The sequence below is a fragment of the Pteropus medius genome, unplaced genomic scaffold, assembly GCF_902729225.1.
Source record: "Pteropus medius unplaced genomic scaffold, Ma_sr-lr_union100, whole genome shotgun sequence".
Lineage (NCBI taxonomy): Eukaryota > Metazoa > Chordata > Mammalia > Chiroptera > Pteropodidae > Pteropus > Pteropus medius.
Genome location: NW_024349801.1, coordinates 236079 through 255339, shown reverse-complemented (window position 1 = coordinate 255339; position 19261 = coordinate 236079). Strand labels below are relative to the sequence as shown.

Below are 19261 nucleotides of genomic sequence, written 5' to 3'. Positions count from 1 at the left end.
GACCTACCAGGCTACCTTTGAGCTTCCTGTTAGGTGTGCAGGGAGAGATGTCAGGTGCGCGGTTAGGTGTATGAGAGTGGATTTGAGGAGGAAGGTCTAGGTTGGTGAAGGAAATTTGAGAGTCTTCAGTGTCGGGATGGTCTGTCAAGCCACAGGACCAGATGCAGCACTCTAGAGAGAGAGGAGCAGGATGAGTCAGTAGAGGTGACCAAGAAGGAGCTGCCAGCCACATAGGAAGAAAATGGAGCAAGTATGAGGTCACTGAAGCTGCAAAAGACAGTGATAGAGGAGGAAAGACACATTGCACAATGTCACTGACAGATTTACTGAGATGAAGACAGGTAATTGACCCTTGACTTTAGCAAGATTGAATCTGTTTGATAAAAGCTATTTTAGTGGAGTTACAGGGATGAAAGCCTGGTCAGAGTAGGGTGAGAGGAGAGTAGGAGGTAAGATGTTTTGCTAAAATGAGGAGCAAGAAATAAACGGGGCAGTGTCTGGGGAAAATGTAGGGCTAAGAGAAGGTGGTTGGTGAGAGTGGTTTGTTTGCCAAAGGGAATCTCATGAGTGGTTACATGAATGAGACCCTTGGGAAAGCAAGAGGGTAGCATGCAGCACTCAGATGGAGGCCAGCCTGTGGTAAGAGCAGGGCCTGTCTTTCTCTGTGGCAGGCAGGGAAGGCAGGCCGGGTAGGCAGGGACACAGGTGAAGTGGAAGAACTAGTGATGAGGGGATATGAAGTAGATCTGATCTGTGTTTTCTCAATTAAGTGAGAGTTGAGATAGGAAAGAATGGGCAAGGTGGCAGAGATAGCAGAGCTTCGAGGAGAGGCAAGGAGGCGTGAAGCAGTCACCTTGGAAAAGGAAAAAATTAATGTATAGGAAGGCCATGTTTGTTCCTTACCTGAAATTTGGGGTGAGTCCAGGTGGTAGACTGAGTTTTTTACCTTCATTGATCCTCAGTTTCTTGGGTACAGATGTGAAGGGCCATAGAGGAAGGGAGGGGCAGGTTATGGAAAGAGTTTGCAGAGGAGTAGATATTGTGCCAGACCACAGAATCTTGGCAACATAAAGAGGAGAGTCAGGGCTGGAGCCGGCGCCGGACAGCGAGAGGGCATTAGGGCCCCTAGAAGGCCCCTAGAAGGCAGCCCCTCCACCTTTCTTTTTCTATCAGATGGATCTAGATAGTTAGAAATCCATGGACACCCCAGACCCTATCACTTCCTCTTCCTTTTGCAGAGCAGCAAGTTCCAGTGTTAGCCATGTCATTCTCTAAATCTTCTTCTAAAAATTACTAAATTTTTGTTCAGTGCAAAAATAGATACAAATTGTGGCCTTTTGTATGAAGCCTGCTAGAAACACTTTTGCAGAGAAGTGCCGCCTGGACTAATGCAGCCTGGTTCATGTGCAGGTGCCTGAAAGAAGACCCCGCCACCATGTCCCTGCTGCAGAGAAGCCTGGACCCCGAGAAGACCCTGGGTCTGGTGGACGTGCTCTACACGGCTGTGCTGGACCTCACCCGCTGGAGGGCAGGGAGGTGGGTGTCCCCACCAGTCACTTCAATCGATTTGCATTCAGGTCCACACCTAGGCACAGTGTGACCACATAGTTGTGTGTGTGCTCATGTCCCTGATAGTATGTGAGTATTTAAGATAAGAAAGAGAACTTTTTGATAACTTTCTATTTTGGAATAATTTCAGACTTACAGAAAAGTTCCAAGAATATTGCAGCAGAGTGCTCTGTGCCCTTTACCCAGACTCAACCAGTTTGTTAACATTTTTGCCTTCATTTGTTTTGCTATTTAAAAGTAAGTCCATCAAGAGGATTTTAAGCCAATTCATATTCTCCTTAAGAACTAAGAGTGGAGAAATGTTTAGTAAATTTACTTATATCCTGCATGAACTTTATATCTGAAAATAGCTTGACAGTTACAAGATTATCTCTTTGTGACTTGTTAACCTTAGAACAGGTAGGAGCCTTAAACATCTAGCCATGCGTTCTCTCCTTAACTCATGAGCACACAGAGGCCCAGAAGAGTGAGGTGGCTTATCCCGGGTCGCACCAGCCATAACCTGCCTCATCTCCCACCCAGTGCCCTTTCTTTCTCTAGGGCTCTCTTTCAGTACTGGAAAATAGTGCTCGGAAAACTCTGTAGTAACAACCATCTGTTCTTAACACTGTCCGTAAATTACTCCCAAGAGCAACAGTGCTACCTAGTTAGTGTCCCTGAGTTCTGCCCACCCACCCCTCTTTGCTGTGTGGATTCGTCCATTGTCTCTATGCTGGATCTGCCAGGCTCTCAGTCCTTGTTCTCCAGGAACAAAGCAGGCCTCTGCCAATTACATCCTCCTCTGTAGCCATGTTGAATCCTGATGTAGTTTTCACAGCCGTATGTTAGACACTGTAGACTTTTTTTAATAATAAATATAAGTAGTAGTTGAATTACGTACACTTAAAATTCTTGGGTGTTCATTTATTGATAAAATAACCTCCTACTACCCCGAGAGGTATATTTTGCTCTTAAAGTCTTTCTTAAATACAAGGAGATCCATTCCATTGTCCAATTTGTATATTTGCCTTTTTTAAAAAAATACATTTCTGTTTAAATAGGGAACAAGCTTTACCCTGCATACAGATCCAGCTTCAAAGGGAAATCTGTGATTTTGGGAATCAGGCTGACCTGCCTTCTGGAAATGGAAACAAATCTTCAGGTGGCCTGCAGAAGACATTCTCCAAACTGACATCCCGGTTCACTAAGAAAGCATCATGTACCAGTTCTAGCAGCAGCACAAATTATTCCATCCTAAATACCCCTTCGAAAAACATCTTCATAGCTGGGTGTTCAGAAGAGAAGGCGAAAGTGCCCAGTAATATTGATTCAAGGTTACAAAGCATTTTGAACATTGGTAATTTCCCTAGGACTACAGACCCTTCACAATCAGCTCAGAATTCCAGTAATCAAATGGCCAATGGTTTTCTCATGGAGAGGCATGACAACTTTCTGCAAGCAGATGATAGCAAGGACGAGAAGGGTATGAACTTACCAACTGATCAGGAAATGCAGGAGGTGATAGATTTTCTCTCGGGCTTTAATATGGGCCAGTCACATCAGGGCTCCCCATTAGTGACAAGGCGTAATTCTGCTGCCACAGCCATGGTGACTGAGCAGAAGGCAGGAGCCCTGCAGCCACAGCAGCCACCACTGCCAGTGCCCCCTCCACCGCGGCCTCCCCAAGCCGGGGCTCACACACCTCTGACAGCCCAGCAGGGCCTGGCACATCAGCAGCAGTCCCCAAAGCAACAACAACCCCAGGTCCAATACTACCAACACCTGCTCCAGCCCATTGGACCACAGCAGCCCCCGCCCCAGCCTCGGGCTCCTGGGAAATGGGTGCATGGCTCATCCCAGCAGCCAACACAGCCCGTGGGAGCGGGTCTGTCTCCTCTTGGCCAGTGGCCTGGCATATCTGATCTCAGTTCTGACTTGTACAGCTTGGGTCTGGTGAGCAGCTATATGGATAATGTGATGTCAGAGGTTTTGGGGCAGAAGCCACAGGGACCTAGAAATAACACCTGGCCAAACCGTGACCAAAGTGATGGAGTCTTTGGAATGTTGGGAGAAATTCTGCCTTTTGATCCTGCAGGTACGTGAGTCCCCCGCGCCCCACTTTGGGTTTTAACATAAATGTGATCACTGAGAACTTCATTGGGCCTGTCTGCTACAGCCTTACCTATGGGAGACAGTGACTTTAAAGACCCTTTCTCATTATCTGATGGCTAGTATGGGGCAGATCCAGCCAAGGTTGGAAGAAGAAGTGAGAATGAGGTTGAGAAGGAAAGGGGAGCTGTTTTTCTCTCTGTACAGAGGACAAGATTGAGGCATTAAGAGAAGTCCCCAGGCTCAAAGTCCTATAGTTCAAGTCTGGGCCTCTCATTCATAGGAGCCAAAGTGGCTGCTTTTTTTCCTGATTACATAACCCGTTCTATGGTTCTTTTTGCCTAAATTCTAGGACCTATGAAAGGTGGTGTAGGGTACCCTCCTGCCTTCACAGAATACACCTTTCCCGGCTTAGTAAGATACCACCAGTGTTATCTTAAGAAAGTAGAAAGAGAGCTTAGAACCAAACAAAAATAAGCTAGGAGGAGGAATGAATTAAGGATAAAAGCCAAAACTAATTAAATTTAAAAGAAAATATAGTAGAAATTGTAACTGAACCTAAAAGAAGAGTCTTTGGAAGACCAATAAAATAAACCAATTTATTGTAAGCCTAAGAGACAGCAAAGAGAAACAAATAGGAAGGAGACATAACTACTACAGATATAGGAGAGACTAAAAGGGTTATACAAAAAGCAAACTATAGTGCCTGTCACCTATGAGTATGGATAGATGCAAGGAAATCCAGCAGCATATCAAAAGAGTAATATATGTTACCCAAGCTTAGTTTAGGAGTGTAAGGTGGTTCCTTATAAGGAGTTCTGCTGCTGTACAGTAATTGATCACATCAATTAAATGAGAAAAACTTATATAGCAATAGACACTGTGACATTTGTTAAAAGACACCAGCAATTCTTAAAAAAATATATAAACCCCTTAAATAAAACGTGAATAGAAGGAAATTTCTTGAGTATAAAATAGACTATCTACCAAAAGCCAGTAGCAAGTAGCAGCTGATATGCAGAATCATTCCAGTTAAAATCTAGACCCAGACTGGGTGGCAGCTATTACTGCCGAGGGCATATAACTTTGTCTTGAACTTTCTAGCAAATACAGCAAGACAAAAACAAGGGAAATAAGAGATATAAGCTTTAGAAAAGGATAGATTAGAAAGCATCTCTTTACTGGCAGTAGAATTGGGGAAAAAACAAGACCTCAATAAAAAGCTTCTAGAATTAGTGATCTGATAAGGCAGATAGATGCAAGATAAATCTAGAGAAATTAATTATTTAATTTAGCAAAAGGCACGCAGAAGTAGAAAATGTATTTCATTCACAAGGGGAGTTCTGTGAAATATTGTAAATAAATACAGCAAATATTTATGTAAATAAGCACCAACAGAGGAGATTCCCTGATAAAACAACCCAGCATTAACTATTAAAGGAAATATGTTTTCTTATGTCTTTTAAAAATTCCTCAAACTGCTGCTTATGCTTTCTTGTTCTTGCTCTCCTTGGGTGAGTGGATTTGGGGAACCTTATACCCTGGGGTGTGAGAAAGGCAAACCTGTATGGGTTTACCTGCTATGGAGGAACAAGTCCACCTGGCACTACTGGGGTGGGCATGGCACATTTTCTCAATTGTTGATAAACAGTCTGTACATTTTCTGACAGTCATGTAATTAAACCAGAGTGTAAACTGTGTTTGGCAGAACTTTCTCACTGTTGAGACCTATTGAGGCCCATACAATCTTCGTCCTTAGCCTGCAAATCCTACCAGCTTTTTCTCTGACTGTTCCTTTCTGACCTTCAAGTCCTTACTGTAGCTTCCTGCAGACCACACCCCAAGGGCAGAAAGTCCACATAGCCATTTTTGCAAATTAAGGAAGGGCACTCCACTGAACAGGTGAATTACAGAAGGTACCCCTCTTGGGCAGGGCCAGTTAAAACAGAGCGCCCCCTCTGGACAGGCACACACAGCCCCTGGGGGCATGGCTTGACTGATTGAGACCTGGCCTTGATTCTAATTCCTGTTCTCCCCTGGTGTGGGCATCTTCCTTCAGTGCACAAGTGGCCCAGTTTCATGCAGTAATCCTGTGGCAGCGCCCTGAGAACAAGCTAACAATGGGGTTGTGCTTTAGTATCTTTCCCAGTTTGAAGCTAAAACATATATACTGCTGAGTCATATTCAGTTTGTGACCTGTAGCTACTTTTTGTTTGACTCTTCCTCTAAATGCCTTCCATGCTGTATTTTCTCCCACTTTTATTGCCCTGAACATCCTTAGCTCTGTCCAGTACGCTTCCAGCTACCTCTTAATACATTCTGAAATTTCATGTTATTCAGTACCACTCTTATTGTTTTCAGACTGAATGAGCAGGTCTGCCATCTGATATCCAGGAAGATACTGGATCAGAGTTGGGCTCAAGTGGGAATGGCATATGTTCTGTCTGGCTGACCCTGATGCTTTGATAACTTCCAGATTATCAGTTGGCTGAAGTCATCTTATTTTTTAAATTGTTAAGTACAAAACATCAGACATTGGAAAATTTTAAAGTAACTAGACTTTGTCTTTAATATTTAGTCATGGATAAAGCGAACCTTTTATATTCTCCTTTCTGTCTTCTGTTCACGTTCCCCCTGCGTCTTTCCTGGGCATAACCCTTCCTGACAGTCCCTGTGCACGAACTCAGTCCTGTGTGCTGAAAGCCGCATCCCAACACTGCAGGCTACTAGGCAAATCCTGCAGCTCCTCACTATTCATGGTGTGCGTAACCAGAATATCCTCAGAAGGTAGCAAAGGAAACGAGAGGCCCGTTTGGCTCCAAACCCTGTTTGTCCCTTTGTTTTAACAGTTGGTTCAGACCCCGAGTTTGCACGCTATGTGGCAGGAGTGAGCCAGGCAATGCAGCAGAAGCGGCAGGTTCACCATGGTCGCCGCCTAGGCAACCCCCGGGGACACTGGCCACCCATGGATGATGCCCATCGGACCTGGCCTTTCCCAGAGTTCTTCACAGAAGGGTGAGTGCTAGGTATGGCAGGGAAGCCGAGTTTGGGATCTGGGTGTGCCTCATGGGGCCTTTGTGCATTCTTATCAAGCAATTAAATTTCAAGCTCGCACGTGAGAGTGACATGGTCAAATCTTCAGGGAGTCAGAGTTTTGTGATTAACTGTAGGATGCCAGGTGGCATGATGTGTCCCTGTGAACACACCACTGGTATAAATTGATTTTCAAGACAGACTTTTCTGCCCTAGACAGGTATCTTATTTGATAGTGTTTGTGAAGTAACTGCATGTTTAACACAGTCTTTGTGCTGAGATAAGCATGTCTGTAAAACCCATGTGATTTATGGCATGTGATCCTTGTAGCCTACGAAAAGCAAAGGTATATGGTTCAGATTCCAATGTACAGCGAAAATTGGATTTTCATCATAGAAACAACTGGGGATTGATTTTTATCGAATCTCTTATTGCTGCCTGGTTAATCTGGACAGCTAAAGACCATCTCAAATTTTTGTTTGCTCTAAAATGAATTTCATATATAATCACAGGCTTCTGAGCGTAATAAAGGGCAATGATACATATAGATTACAGTTGACCCTTGAACAACTCAAGCGTTAGAGGCACCAACCCACCATGCAGTCGAAAATCCACATACAACTTAAGTTGGCCCTCCTCATACTTGGATTCCCAGCTGTGGATCGGAAAATACAGTTGACCCTTGAACAGCGCATTTTTGAACTGCACAGGTCCACTTGTTTGTGGACCTGCATATAAGAGATAAGAGACCACTATTTGGTTGTGAGATGAGTGCAGGGTAAAGATTATTCTTTTAAGGCTTGGGTGTGGGGTAGGAGCTGGCCTCAGCTGTCTAGCCACTGTCCACGCTGGCTATAGGAGGCCCATGACCAGCTTCTCTCTTTGTCTTTCAGGGATGGCCTGCACAGCGGCTGGTCAGGGACTCAAGGAGACTCGGCCAGCTCGAGTGACGAGACGTCCTCCGCCAATGGAGACAGCTTGTTCTCCATGTTTTCAGGGCCTGACCTCGTTGCTGCAGTCAAGCAGAGAAGGTATGAAGCGATTTCTGAATCAGAGCACAGCGGGGCACATGAATGTGATCCACAGCTTATTCCCTTGGAAAGCTCAGTAGCCCCATTGTTTCTAGTCAGCCTTGTGTGAGAAAGGCAGAGGGCTTCTTCTGGTACTGTCTTGCCGGGGCCTCTCTGGGGCCACCATACAGGCTTGTAGCCCAGTTGACTTAACATGGGGTTGAGTTTTTGCTGGCAGAACAGTCTCATGCCCGTGGTAGCCAAAAATACCAGTATGACAGGCAAGAGAGGAGTCTGAGACAGGGTCTGCTGATGTCGGATGCAAGAGGCAGCCTTTTCTGTGGGGGGAACAGGACCAGGACAGCCAAGTCCTAATCAGGACTCACTGACAGGCTTTGTAGCCCCAAACATGGGCTTGGCCCAGACTGACCCTCAGTTTCTTCGTCAAAGGTGGAACTGGATAAAATGACCTCTGAATGGTATTTCAGCGTTGAAAAACATAGTAATATAGTATATTCAGATCTGGGAAGTTTTCAAAAGTAGTCACAAAAATTAAAATGGGTCCTGAAATACGAGAAGAATTTGGTTAGAAAGTAGAGAGACTGTTGTGGGTATGAGGCAGCAGAGGCCCAGAGGTGGCAGTCTAAAGGATGTGGGCAGGAAATAGGGAGCCTGCAGGGATGCCCGGGCATCAGAAGTCATGCTGTGAAGTGGAAAGGGAGGCCAGGTTACACGGCTCTTGTGCGACAATGTCAGGCTTCATTGGGTGAGCAGTGGGGAGTGGGCAGACGCAGATGGAAGGGTACCTAAGTCAGGATGCACAGAGTAGTAACAGTGTAATAACAGTGACTGCTAATACAATCTAGGGTGCTTTCTATGTGTCAGGCCCTGGGCTAAACATTCACATGCATTTTCTCACTTAATTCTCACAACTACTGTACTTATTTGCTAAGGCTACTGTAACAAAGTACCACAGACTGGGGGTGCTTAAACAACAAAAATGTATTTCCTCACAGTTCTGGAGGCTCTCAGATCAAGGTGTCAGCAGGGTTGGTTTCCTCTAAGGCTTCTCTCCTTTGCTTGCAGATGGCCATCTTCTCCCTGTATTTTCACATGGTCTTCCCTCTGTGTGCATTAGTGTCCTAATCTTCTCTTCTCATAAGGACACCAGTCATATTGGATTAGAGTCCACCCTAATGACTTTATTCTAACTTAGTTACTTGTCTGAACACCTTATCTCTAAATACAGTCACAGCCTGAGGTACTGGGAGTTAAGACTTCAACATATGAATGTGGGGTCAACATATGAATGTGGGAGGGTGACACAAATCAGCCCATAGCAACCACCTTATTATATAAGTACTATTTTACCCCCAATTCACAAGTGAGGAAACTGAGGCTCAGAGACATTAAATTCATTCATTCATTAGTACCTATCATGTACCAGTCAGTGGTGATATAGCAATAAACAAAATAGAGTCCTCATCTTTGTGGAACTTATATTTTATTGAGGGAAGGCAGATAAAAAAAAAAATTTATATATATACACACACACATATGTATATATGTCACATTGAGTTAGATGCTAGGAAGAAAAAGTGAGGTATGAGGGGAGAGAGCATGCAGGAGACAGGTGGATTTTCTGTTTTCAGAATGAGAGTCAGGGAGGCCTCTGATGACCAGAAAGCTGAACAAAATGAGGGAGCAACTGCTGAGAAATTGGCAGTGGGGTATGTGTCAGAAGAATCAAGAATGATTAGCAAGTTTTTGGCCTGAGCATCTGTGTGAAAGTGGGTGCCATGAACCAAGACAGGGAGGACTGCAAGAGTGGCAGTATGGAGCCATGGGTGGAGTTAAGACTTCCGTTTGAGACATGGGAAATTACAGAGGCCGATTAGACATCTAAGAAGTTACCTGAGCACCACCTGTGCAGAGACTGCTGTCTGCATGCAGGGGTGCTGGTAACTGATTTACCTGGCTCTGAGCTGGCTACGTCCTGCCTTTTACATTCAACATTATATCAGAAATTTTTTCAAGTCAGTAGCAGAATAATAGCTTTTTGTTTTTTTAGTCACATATTCTCAGTGCATGGTAAATAAATCACTCTGTAGCTGCTGATAAACAAAAGGCCAGAGCTGGTGGACTCAGAGAGCAGCTGAAACAGCCAGTGCTGTCCTCATGCCTGCTCCCCTACCCACCCCAGCCCTGCGATGACTTGGGGAATGCACCATTCCGTGGTGACCCACCTTATCCTCCTGCACACAGTGGACCCAGCTCTGCCCTTCCCCCTCCCCTAGAACCAGTGCTCAGAGACACCAGAGTGAAGTGGCTAGGGTGCCCCCTGGAGGTAAGCTGGGCCGGCGACCACTGCACTGAGCTCTTGGTTCTTTTAGGAAACATAGCAGTGGAGAGCAGGAGACCAGCACGCTGCCCTCACCGCCTCTTCTTACCACAGTGGAGGACGTGAATCAGGTATGGTGGGCTCTGCTCTGGCCATAGAGGCTGGCTCTGGGGGGTACAGACCATGAGTGAGGTTCCAAAGCCTAAGTTTTAAGAGGACCTCAAAGAAATGAAAGCTTCTTTGTTTGAGGTGAACAACTTTTTTCCCCTCATGATTTTGTCTAAATGATTAGCCATCTCAGCTGACTCAGAGCCATATGTAGAGGAACCTCTGGCTCTGTTATTCAATATGATAGCCACTAGCTAGCCACATGTGGGTACTATATTGAACAGTGCAGACATAGAACATTTCCGTCATGGCAAGTGGTACTGGATGGTGCTGTTCCAGGGCTGTGGAGAGGGTTGGGGCTCTTGCCCTGTCTCCTAGGTGAGAACAGGGCCAGGGATCTGGAGAGGTGGGGAAAGATGATAAATTGCCAGAAATGCCACCAAGAACCTTTTTTTGTCTCTCAGGATAACAAAACCAAAACGTGGCCACCCAAAGCACCCTGGCAACACCCTTCCCCGCTGCCCAGCACACTGCCTAGCCCAAGTGCACCACTCTATGCAGTCGCCAGCCCTGGCAGCCAGTGGAACGACACCATGCAGATGCTGCAGTCCCCAGTGTGGGCTGCGACCAGCGATTGCAGTGCCGCCTCCTTCACTTACGTGCAGACCCCTCCGCAGCCTCCGCCCCCACCAGCGCACAAGGCAGCATCCAAGGGCTTCAAGGCCTTCCCCGGGAAGGCCGAGCGCAGGCCAGCCTACTTGCCCCAGTACTGACCCAGGCTAGCCCACCTGCCCTGCCCAAAGCTGTTGGAGCCAGCGTCCCCACCCCAGGGCTGACTAGCTGGTACCAGCCCTCCGGAGGACCAGTGTACCCCTGTCCCAGGCAGGGATCCTTGGGGATGGGGGTCGTTGGCAGCTCTAAGCCTTTAAGGCCTGGCTTCTCAAACTTTGGAGGCATCAGACCCCTGGAGGGCCAGCTGAAGACAGAGGTCTCTGACCCTCCTCAGAGACCTGGGGATCGTCGAGCTTAATAAGCACTTCTGGTGTTTCTGATGCAGGTAGGCCACAGGCCACACTTTGAGAAACACAGCTCTCAAGTTTGTAGTCCCACACTGTTTGTGCTGGGAAGACATCAGACCTGAAGGCTGAGAGCAAAACTGACCATTCTTCTGCAACCTTCCCCTTTTCCACCTTTAACACTTTGAGTGATGACCACACCAATCACTGTTATTTTATAGCTATTTTTCATATAGGTTTTTAGTTAAAACATCTCTTGCCTAAAAATGCATTGACTATTTTAAGATAACAAATTTAGTGGCTGGAGGTTTGTTCAACACTATTTTTATTTAAGCTTATATAAGATGGACAACTTATAGAATATTTGTGATCAGAAGCAATCACCTGGGTTTTCTGTGGGTGGGCAGCCCCCCACCACCCCAGCAGCACCCAGGGAGTGCAACCTTTACCAGATTTACAAAAGCAGGATCATAAAACTGATGTTGGAGGCATATTCCTGATGGTGCATGGAGATGAGCCAGCTGGCTGCTGTCTGTGTGCGGGATAAAGCTATGCCTGCTGCCCTCAGATCCTGCCACACATGGCCAGAGGCTTCAACACAGTCTCAAAATGGAGTGTGGTTAAGGGGCTGCACAGAGACACCTGCACTTGAAATTGCAGTAACGTTTATGAGCTGGCTCAAGACAAACCAATTAAGATGTAGATAGAAATTAAAGTATTTTCTTTAAAAAAACAAAAACCACCTCATTTTCAGTTAACATGTGCCATTAAATAGATAACATCCTGTGGATTTAGGGATATTTTCCAGCCAGAATGGATCCAGAAGAAGTGAATGGTGCTTAAATTGAGAAATAATAATAAATATATCTATATAGAATAGACATATCCCACTGTATATTAATTGAGGTTACAGAAGTTCTTTATATAAAACTTATTTAAATTTTTCATATTTCATCTTTGAAGAAGTCTAATTGAGAAAAATCCATAATATTTTCTGGTATGAAAGTTTGACAGTATTAATATTTTTTTTATATTTTCTTAAATCATTAAACCATTTTAATATATGTTAACTACTAATAAATGGTTTATTCTTTCTAACTCCATATAAGCTTTTCCAGCAAAGATTGTAATAACACATTTATGTTCTCATTTTTCTACGGATATAAGTAAATTTATATTTAAAAATACCAAAAAGAAGATATATATATATATATGTATGTATACACACTAATTATAGAGGACCCCTAGGGTGTCTGAGCCCAGCCATCTGAATTTTCAGTACTGTGTCGCCAGGCTGTCTCCAGGCCTTGGGTGTTGTCTTGTGCTGTGTGGGGATGCCATTGCTGCCTGTACTTATGATCCTTTCACCGTGGGTTCTGAACATTCACCTCACCATGTTTACAGAGAACCGTTCTGTACATAGACCTTTTCAGGCACGTGCTCTGCACCAACCCTGCGTGGCTCTTGTCTGTGTTAGCTGTCACAGTGTGTGCACTAATCTCTGTTAAAATTGTTTGTGGCTGTTTGACTTGTAAGATAGTGTTCTATTTCCTTTAGTAACGTGTTCACAGTACTCTGTATTTCCAGTTCTATTATGCTGAAGTACTCTTGTTTTAATAGTGCCTCCCCAAGACCTCACCCTGGTCAGAGGTCAGTCCTTGATGCCCCAGTGCAGTTGACATTGACATCACTAATTGTCCCTTTCTAGTCTGTTTTTCTTAAGACATTTTGTAATTGCATCTCCATGAGCTGTGAGATTGTGTGAAGCTGTTTGTGTGTGGTCTCCTGGTAGGTGCTGTGTTCTCAGCACCACCTTGCTCTGAACACTGGTAATTCCAGGTGCTGCGCTTGGCAGAGGAGTTCGCCAAAGCGCATGTGTGTGTGTGTGTGTGAGTGTTGTGTGTGTCCTTTGCGTGGCCGGGCGTGGCTGCCTTGCTCAGGCATCAGCAGGACATGTGTGAATAGTTAGTTACAGTGCTTCCAAACTGGAACTCTACATTTTGTATCTTACTTTTAAAGCTCCTATAAGTAAAATAACTATTGGCTTTATTAAAAATATACATTTAATAATATTTTGTATCTGTTTAAAATGAACTACAACAGACACCGTGTCAGAAGCCATGCCTGACTCATTACTTTGAAAAGCTGCGCCTGGGTTGGTTTTTCTGATTCTGAGACCTTGAAGGGAGAAAGACTAAGGAGCATAAGATAAACTGGGGTGGGTGGGCAGGAAGCAAGACAACCTACCACTCCTTTCCTGTCGGCTTCCCTAAGACCAAAACTGGGACAGGCCTCTGTGGGCAGAGTTCATATTGTGATGAAGGAGACCACCTGGAAGGATGCAGGCTGTCTCCTTGGGTTGTGGTCTGCCAGCACCCCCATTCCACCAAGGGTGGGTGCTGTCAGCTGCCCAGGCAGCCTTTCCAAGGAGCAGACCCAGGGATGAGATCTCCCGCCACTTTGCCAGGGATCCAATATGTGGGAAAGACCCTACCTCAGAGGGACAAGAAACTGTCCTGCTAAGCAGAAGAACAGATTATACAATGGGAACCAAAATGAGAAGGTGAGTTCCAAAGGAATTTCAACTCATTTTCATTTACAGCAAGATAGCACTTGATGGAAACTTTTTCATGAACTTAGTAAAACAGTATGTGAACATTAATATATAACTTACTAATATAAGTACTACTTCGGCTTCTTTCTGCTGAGATGCCCTGAAGCTGAGCATGGGGACCAGGTCCCAAGCCTTCTAAGCGCACCTCAGGACAAGGTCGCTTAGTATTAGCCATGTTACACGAGTGTGTTAAGGAATACACTGGAAATTCATATTTAAAAGCTAGCTGGAAAAGCATCCAAGCGTGTTCCTATTTAACATGAATAACGGTGCTGTTCACTGACCTGATTCACAGCAGTGGTGGTGATAGGAGTCCTGTAGCCCCAGCTCAAGTGCTGGATGAGTAGGGATGAAAGAAGAACAGATGTTACACCTGAGCCCCAAGAGGGTCCTTGGAGGCCTCAGCCCAGCTGAGAAATAGAGGAGGACACAGGCAGGTGAGCATCTTTGTGAGGCTGGTGATTACTACACGCTTGGGGGATCCTGGGAGAGAGGGACGTCCAACTCTAGAAATGTAGCTGAAATGCCACATGCCAAACATGATGCTGGGAGGGGATGGCTGTGTGCTGTGTGGCCCCTGTTGTGATCTGCTTCTTGATCTGGAGAAAAGAAAAAAACCATTCCAATGGCCAGCTTCTTGACTGCCAAAAGGCCCTGTATGTGGACAACATGCCTGCAGGCTCCCAACCAGACGCACCTGGGAGTCTGAGGAACCTCCAGGGATAAGCTCCTGAAAGTAATGCACATAGCTGGCCTTACGATGATGCCACAGGGGTAGGCTGTCTGGGACGAGGCTTCCGCATATCTGCGAAGGGACTGGATGTGGCTTTTACTGGGGCTGAGTTGGGAACATGGGCCTGAGGAGGAAGGTTTGTTTTAGTAATGTCATGTGAATCCATTATTAAGTCTTAAAAACTTCCCTACCACACATAAGTGGGTTTCCACAAGAATAGAAAACTATATTTACTATTCATTTTAGTATTTACTAATGTCACCTAGTGTCAAGGCCCTTGCTAGGAACCAGGGCTGCAAAGGAGATGCAGTCTTTTAGGGGAGACAGCCCCATCTTTCCCATCCTTGGTAAGAGGTACCACCATCCACTCACCTGGTTGCTCAGGCAGAAATCCTAGAAGACATTCTTGATTGTCTTTTCTCATTCAATAATCAGGAAGTCCTATAAGTGTATCTCCACACACATTTAAATTTCAACAAGTTCTTACATCCCCATTGCCATCAATGTGGTCTTCACCAGGCTCCTGCCTCTCCCTCTCTGGCCTCAGGGTTTCCCATACACTCCTGCTACCTTGACATCTTGCCTGGTGCCCACCTTCTTGTTGCTCCGGAGGCTGCTCCCTGCTTGCTCTCCATCCTCTTGAGTCAGAGCCCAGCATCCATCCAGCGTTTTTCAGAGGCAGGATAGCCTAGGAAAGCGACCCATCCCCCTACCAGGATACAGTTCTGGAATTTTTCCTTAGTCCTTTACTCCATTCTCTTCCTGTGGCTCTGGAATTTCTCCCTTGTCCCTTACTTAGCCCTCTCAATTTCGATTTCCATCCAGCACAGACTCCAGCTTGAGAAACAAGCCAAGGCCAAGAGATACGATAGATGACTTTGGGCTGCCTCCTCTCCTCCAGGTGGCAGGCTGGATAGCCTTGGGACAACACCCCCAAGGAAACAAAAGCCAGTAATTCAGACTGCTAGGGGCAGACTTCCTCTCTGAGCTGCCGGCACTTTTAAGTGTGTACTTTCGCTTTTAATAAAACTTGTGCTTTCTTGCTTGCTATTTTTCGTGACCTTTTGAATTCTTTGTCGCAGCGTAAGGCAAGAACTTGGTCAACAGAGCTCCAGGTCTGCGTCCCTCTTTGGAGTCCGGCCTTGTCGAGCTCTCAGGCATCAATTACAGCAATTAGCACTCCCCCTGGAATCGTGTGTTTGCATTTGTCCCTCACTAGAACCAAGGCTTCATGAGAGCAAGGACCAAGTCTTATTCATGGCCACATGTCCAGGGTGCAGAACAGCGAGAAGCAACTGGGGCCACAAGCAAATTATAATGCAAAGCAAAAAAAGCAGAACTATATTTAAAATGAAGTCTCTTATTTCGGACTAAAAATAATACATGATGCCCAATTTGTACTAGAACTGCGAGGAGCTGACGTTAGAAATTGCGGATAAGACTATGTAGCCCTTTAGTAAGTATGAAGTTTTCTATTCTCTTGGAAACTCACGCCTATTTGCGGTGGAGAAATTTAAAAGCCCTAACAATGGCTTCATACGGAAAACCTGGGAGCGACATCCAGCAGCCTCACGGCGACGTAAAACAAGCTCGGGGCTGCTGGCGCTACCGCTCGTATTACTTTCGCGTGCGCACGCGCACGCCCGTCCCCACGCAGAGTATGCGCGCGCACATCCATCTCAGACGTGCGGACAGAAGCGTTTGCGAGCTCTCCCTGCGGCCCTGCTCCACACTGCATGCGCACACGGGGACATGCGCACACATGCACCCTGGACGTGCGAGCCTGCACGCAAACGCGTGCGCACTGCTGCCCCCAACCTGCCCTGATCCGCCTTCCCTGCGTGTGGACACATGCGCACCACTACTCGCATGAGTGGGTGCCAGCGCCAAGAACTATGCGGGCTCTGGGAGGCGCGGTCCCCTAACTCTCGCGTGTTCACGGTGACTCACCATGCTGGCGCCTCCGCGACAGTTCGTGAAAATGCTTGAGCGTGCATCTCCTCGCGCCCGGCCTCCCGCGGGCTTCTTCAACTCAGACCCAGAACTGCACCTCTCCGCTCCCAGTCCCTCTCCCTCCGCCTTTACCCTGTGATCCCGTGATCTCCAGGTCCTGCCCGATGCCTGTCTAGCAGCCCAAAATTAAGTCCCAACTTACCCAAATGCCCATGCTTCAGCTTCCCCATCCGTAGAACAGGGCTCTTGATTAGAACTGTTTCCTCGCTAAGTGCTAGTTTCCCCAGTATTCAGTGGAAGCTAATTGTTTTTCCAAGGCAACGCTAGGCTCTGAAATTAATCTCTAACAAGAGTTAAGACTCCCTGGATTTCCTAATTCACCTTCACTGTTATGTCCACTCTCCAATCCACTCCTCCCTCTGGGGCTAGACTTGCTGAGGGCCCTTGAAGCTCTCTTGAAATTTCTGAGCCAGGTTTTCTTTCGGTTGTGGTTACTTAGCCTCTTTTTGGGTGCATTAGACCACTCAGTTTCACTGCCCTTAAGATTCCCAGGATTCTGAACCCTGTACTCTGAGGTTTGTAGACCTGGCTTAGCACAACATAGGGTGCAGATTGTGGTGATGGTGGTAGAAACGGTAACTTTTGTCAGAATGTAACATCTTACACTGACATTTTTGCACACTATAGATCCCACTCCATTCCCCAAGATTTGATCAGAGATGCCACCCTCACACTCCAGTGACTGATCACTGCAGTTTCCCTGGTGGGTTTCTCTCCCCTGCCCCTACACAGATTCCGAGACCCAAGTCAGTGCAGTGTTAATACAATGTTAAGGCCAGATTCTCCTACCTCTCTGTTTTTGCCATGCTTCTGTCCTTTCTGTTTAAGACACTATTCTTGGCCATTTCCACTTGTAATATTCTACCCTGTCAATCAGAGGCCTAACTGATATTAAAACAGAACTGGGATGATGGAGAAGAGCCAGGAAATGGCGGGCAGGACAGAGTTTGGTTAAGAAAATGGTTCAGCAATCAGACAACTGTGGGTGGATTCTCTACTTAGTAGCATAGTGTCTATGTTCAGATTTCTTAACCTGTCTGTTAAATGGGGAGGACAACAGGATCTCCCTCACAGGGATGCTGTGAGGGTTGCATAGGAGAAAATTTAGCACAGATCTCTGCACAGAGTAAACTGGTGGGAGTAGTAACCATGTCAGCTGGATGACAAATGGCTTTCAATTAATAATCTTTTTGCATTTTCTCTCCTTAGCTACTGTGACTTATGGCTTTCCATGTAGAAACCTAGTTTTCTGCTAGTGTAGAAAATCCATGTAATTTTGGAATTCAAAGTACACTGTTAAACCTAAAATACTATGGGGAAAATCTGGAATAGTTGAAGCTGATGGGAATCACAGAGGCCAAAGTGCTGAAGGTGTACATTAAAGAACATCAAAAAGACAAAACCTTCAAAAAAGCGATCATCAGAGGCCTCATCCCCTGCCTCTTCTTTGGTATCCAAAGCTTTGGGTTTTGGGTGGACAAGAGAGGATATTGGAGAAGACAGTGTGACAGTGGGCAGGTGAAAACCCATAAAATCTTTGAAAAGACCTGGAAATGACAACTCAGCTCAAAACAACATCAACACTAAGAGAAATCACTGATTTGTGTACCAGACAAGAGATGGCCCAGCCCTTGGAACTTGGGCCCTATGAGCTTCACTCTGGCATCTCTGGCAGTCATTCTCTTCCATGTTTTCCTTGAGACCAGGGACTGAACCTCAAGTTTGTCATTTCAGAAAGGCTGGCTTAACCCTACAAAAAGCTGAGAGTTTCTGCTGCTGGCACCAGGGTCCCAGAAATGGACCGTGTTTGGCTGGCTTAGGTCATGTGCTCATCTCTGATGCAATCAGGGAGGTAGAGGAAGAAACGCAAGGATCAGAGGTAGTGGTTTTGGGCAAAGACAAGAGATGTCCACCATAGTGCCCAAAAGAGCCAACTAGAAAAAATGAGTCAGTGTCTACTATTGAGCTAGAAGTCAAGCAAGGAATCATAGGGCAAGTGGATGATGGTGCAGTGGCTACTAAGACTGACCTTCCTATTGGATGAGGTTCTGTTCTAAAATGGGGATTAGGAGCAGGAATGTTATTCTGTGCAGACAAGTAACTGAGTTGGATGGGAAACTCTGGTTGGAGTACTTCTCAGGAACTCCAGCAGAACGGATGCTATTCAGGACTGTCAGGGTTGTGCTGGATATGGGAAGCTCAGTTAAATCTCAGAGCTGATAGTTGACCCAAAACTCCTTTGGGTAAATAAGGGCCACGTGGACAAGGCTGTTCCCTGCAAAGTCCTGCGACCACTCATTTCTTTGGTCTTCAGCCCCTCTTTATTTTTCTTCTTCGTCTTTAGGACCCCAGATCATTCTGGGCAGGGAGAGATAAGCCAGTTGTAGAAGCCAGAGGTGGCGTTGACTGTGTGGAGCTGGGAGGTGGGCAGGAAGAAGATCTAGGCTTGGGACTGCAGCAGGACCAGGTGATGGAGAAGGTCAATTTGAGTGCCCACTTCATGGACCTCTTCTCCTCTCTGACTATATTCACTCCCTCTCATCACAACTCTCATCTAGAGAGTCTTATTCATATAGTATCTATTCACTGATGGCTCCCAAGTTTTTCCTCCAACTCGAACCTTTTCTACTCTGTACTCCAGACATGAATACCCAACTCAATATCTCCACTTAGATGTCTAATAGGTTTTGAAAACTTGACATATCCAAAAGCAAGATCATGATCGTCCCCCAAAAC

At 45.9% G+C, this 19261-nt stretch overlaps 1 protein-coding gene and 1 long non-coding RNA gene across 5 annotated transcripts in view; one reads left to right on the top strand and one right to left on the bottom strand.

Moving 5' to 3' along the window:
• GARRE1 (granule associated Rac and RHOG effector 1) overlaps window positions 1–13237 on the top strand; it is a 69008-nt gene extending 55771 nt beyond the window's left edge. For all 4 annotated transcript variants that reach the window (XM_039888574.1, XM_039888571.1, XM_039888573.1 and 1 more), the window contains 6 exons: window positions 1411–1536; window positions 2610–3643; window positions 6507–6672; window positions 7584–7721; window positions 10094–10172; window positions 10614–13237. In XM_039888574.1, coding sequence (XP_039744508.1) covers window positions 1411–1536; window positions 2610–3643; window positions 6507–6672; window positions 7584–7721; window positions 10094–10172; window positions 10614–10922 — 1852 coding nt within the window. In that variant the 3' untranslated portion in view covers window positions 10923–13237. The remainder of the gene's footprint in view (window positions 1–1410; window positions 1537–2609; window positions 3644–6506; window positions 6673–7583; window positions 7722–10093; window positions 10173–10613) is intronic.
• Window positions 11468–16195, bottom strand: LOC120622850 (uncharacterized). The gene is made up of 2 exons (XR_005658575.1): window positions 14477–16195; window positions 11468–14378 (listed from the first exon to the last, which is right to left on the bottom strand). It is a non-coding gene; the product is annotated as an uncharacterized LOC120622850 (long non-coding RNA).
• Between the last annotated feature and the right edge of the window lie 3066 nt (window positions 16196–19261).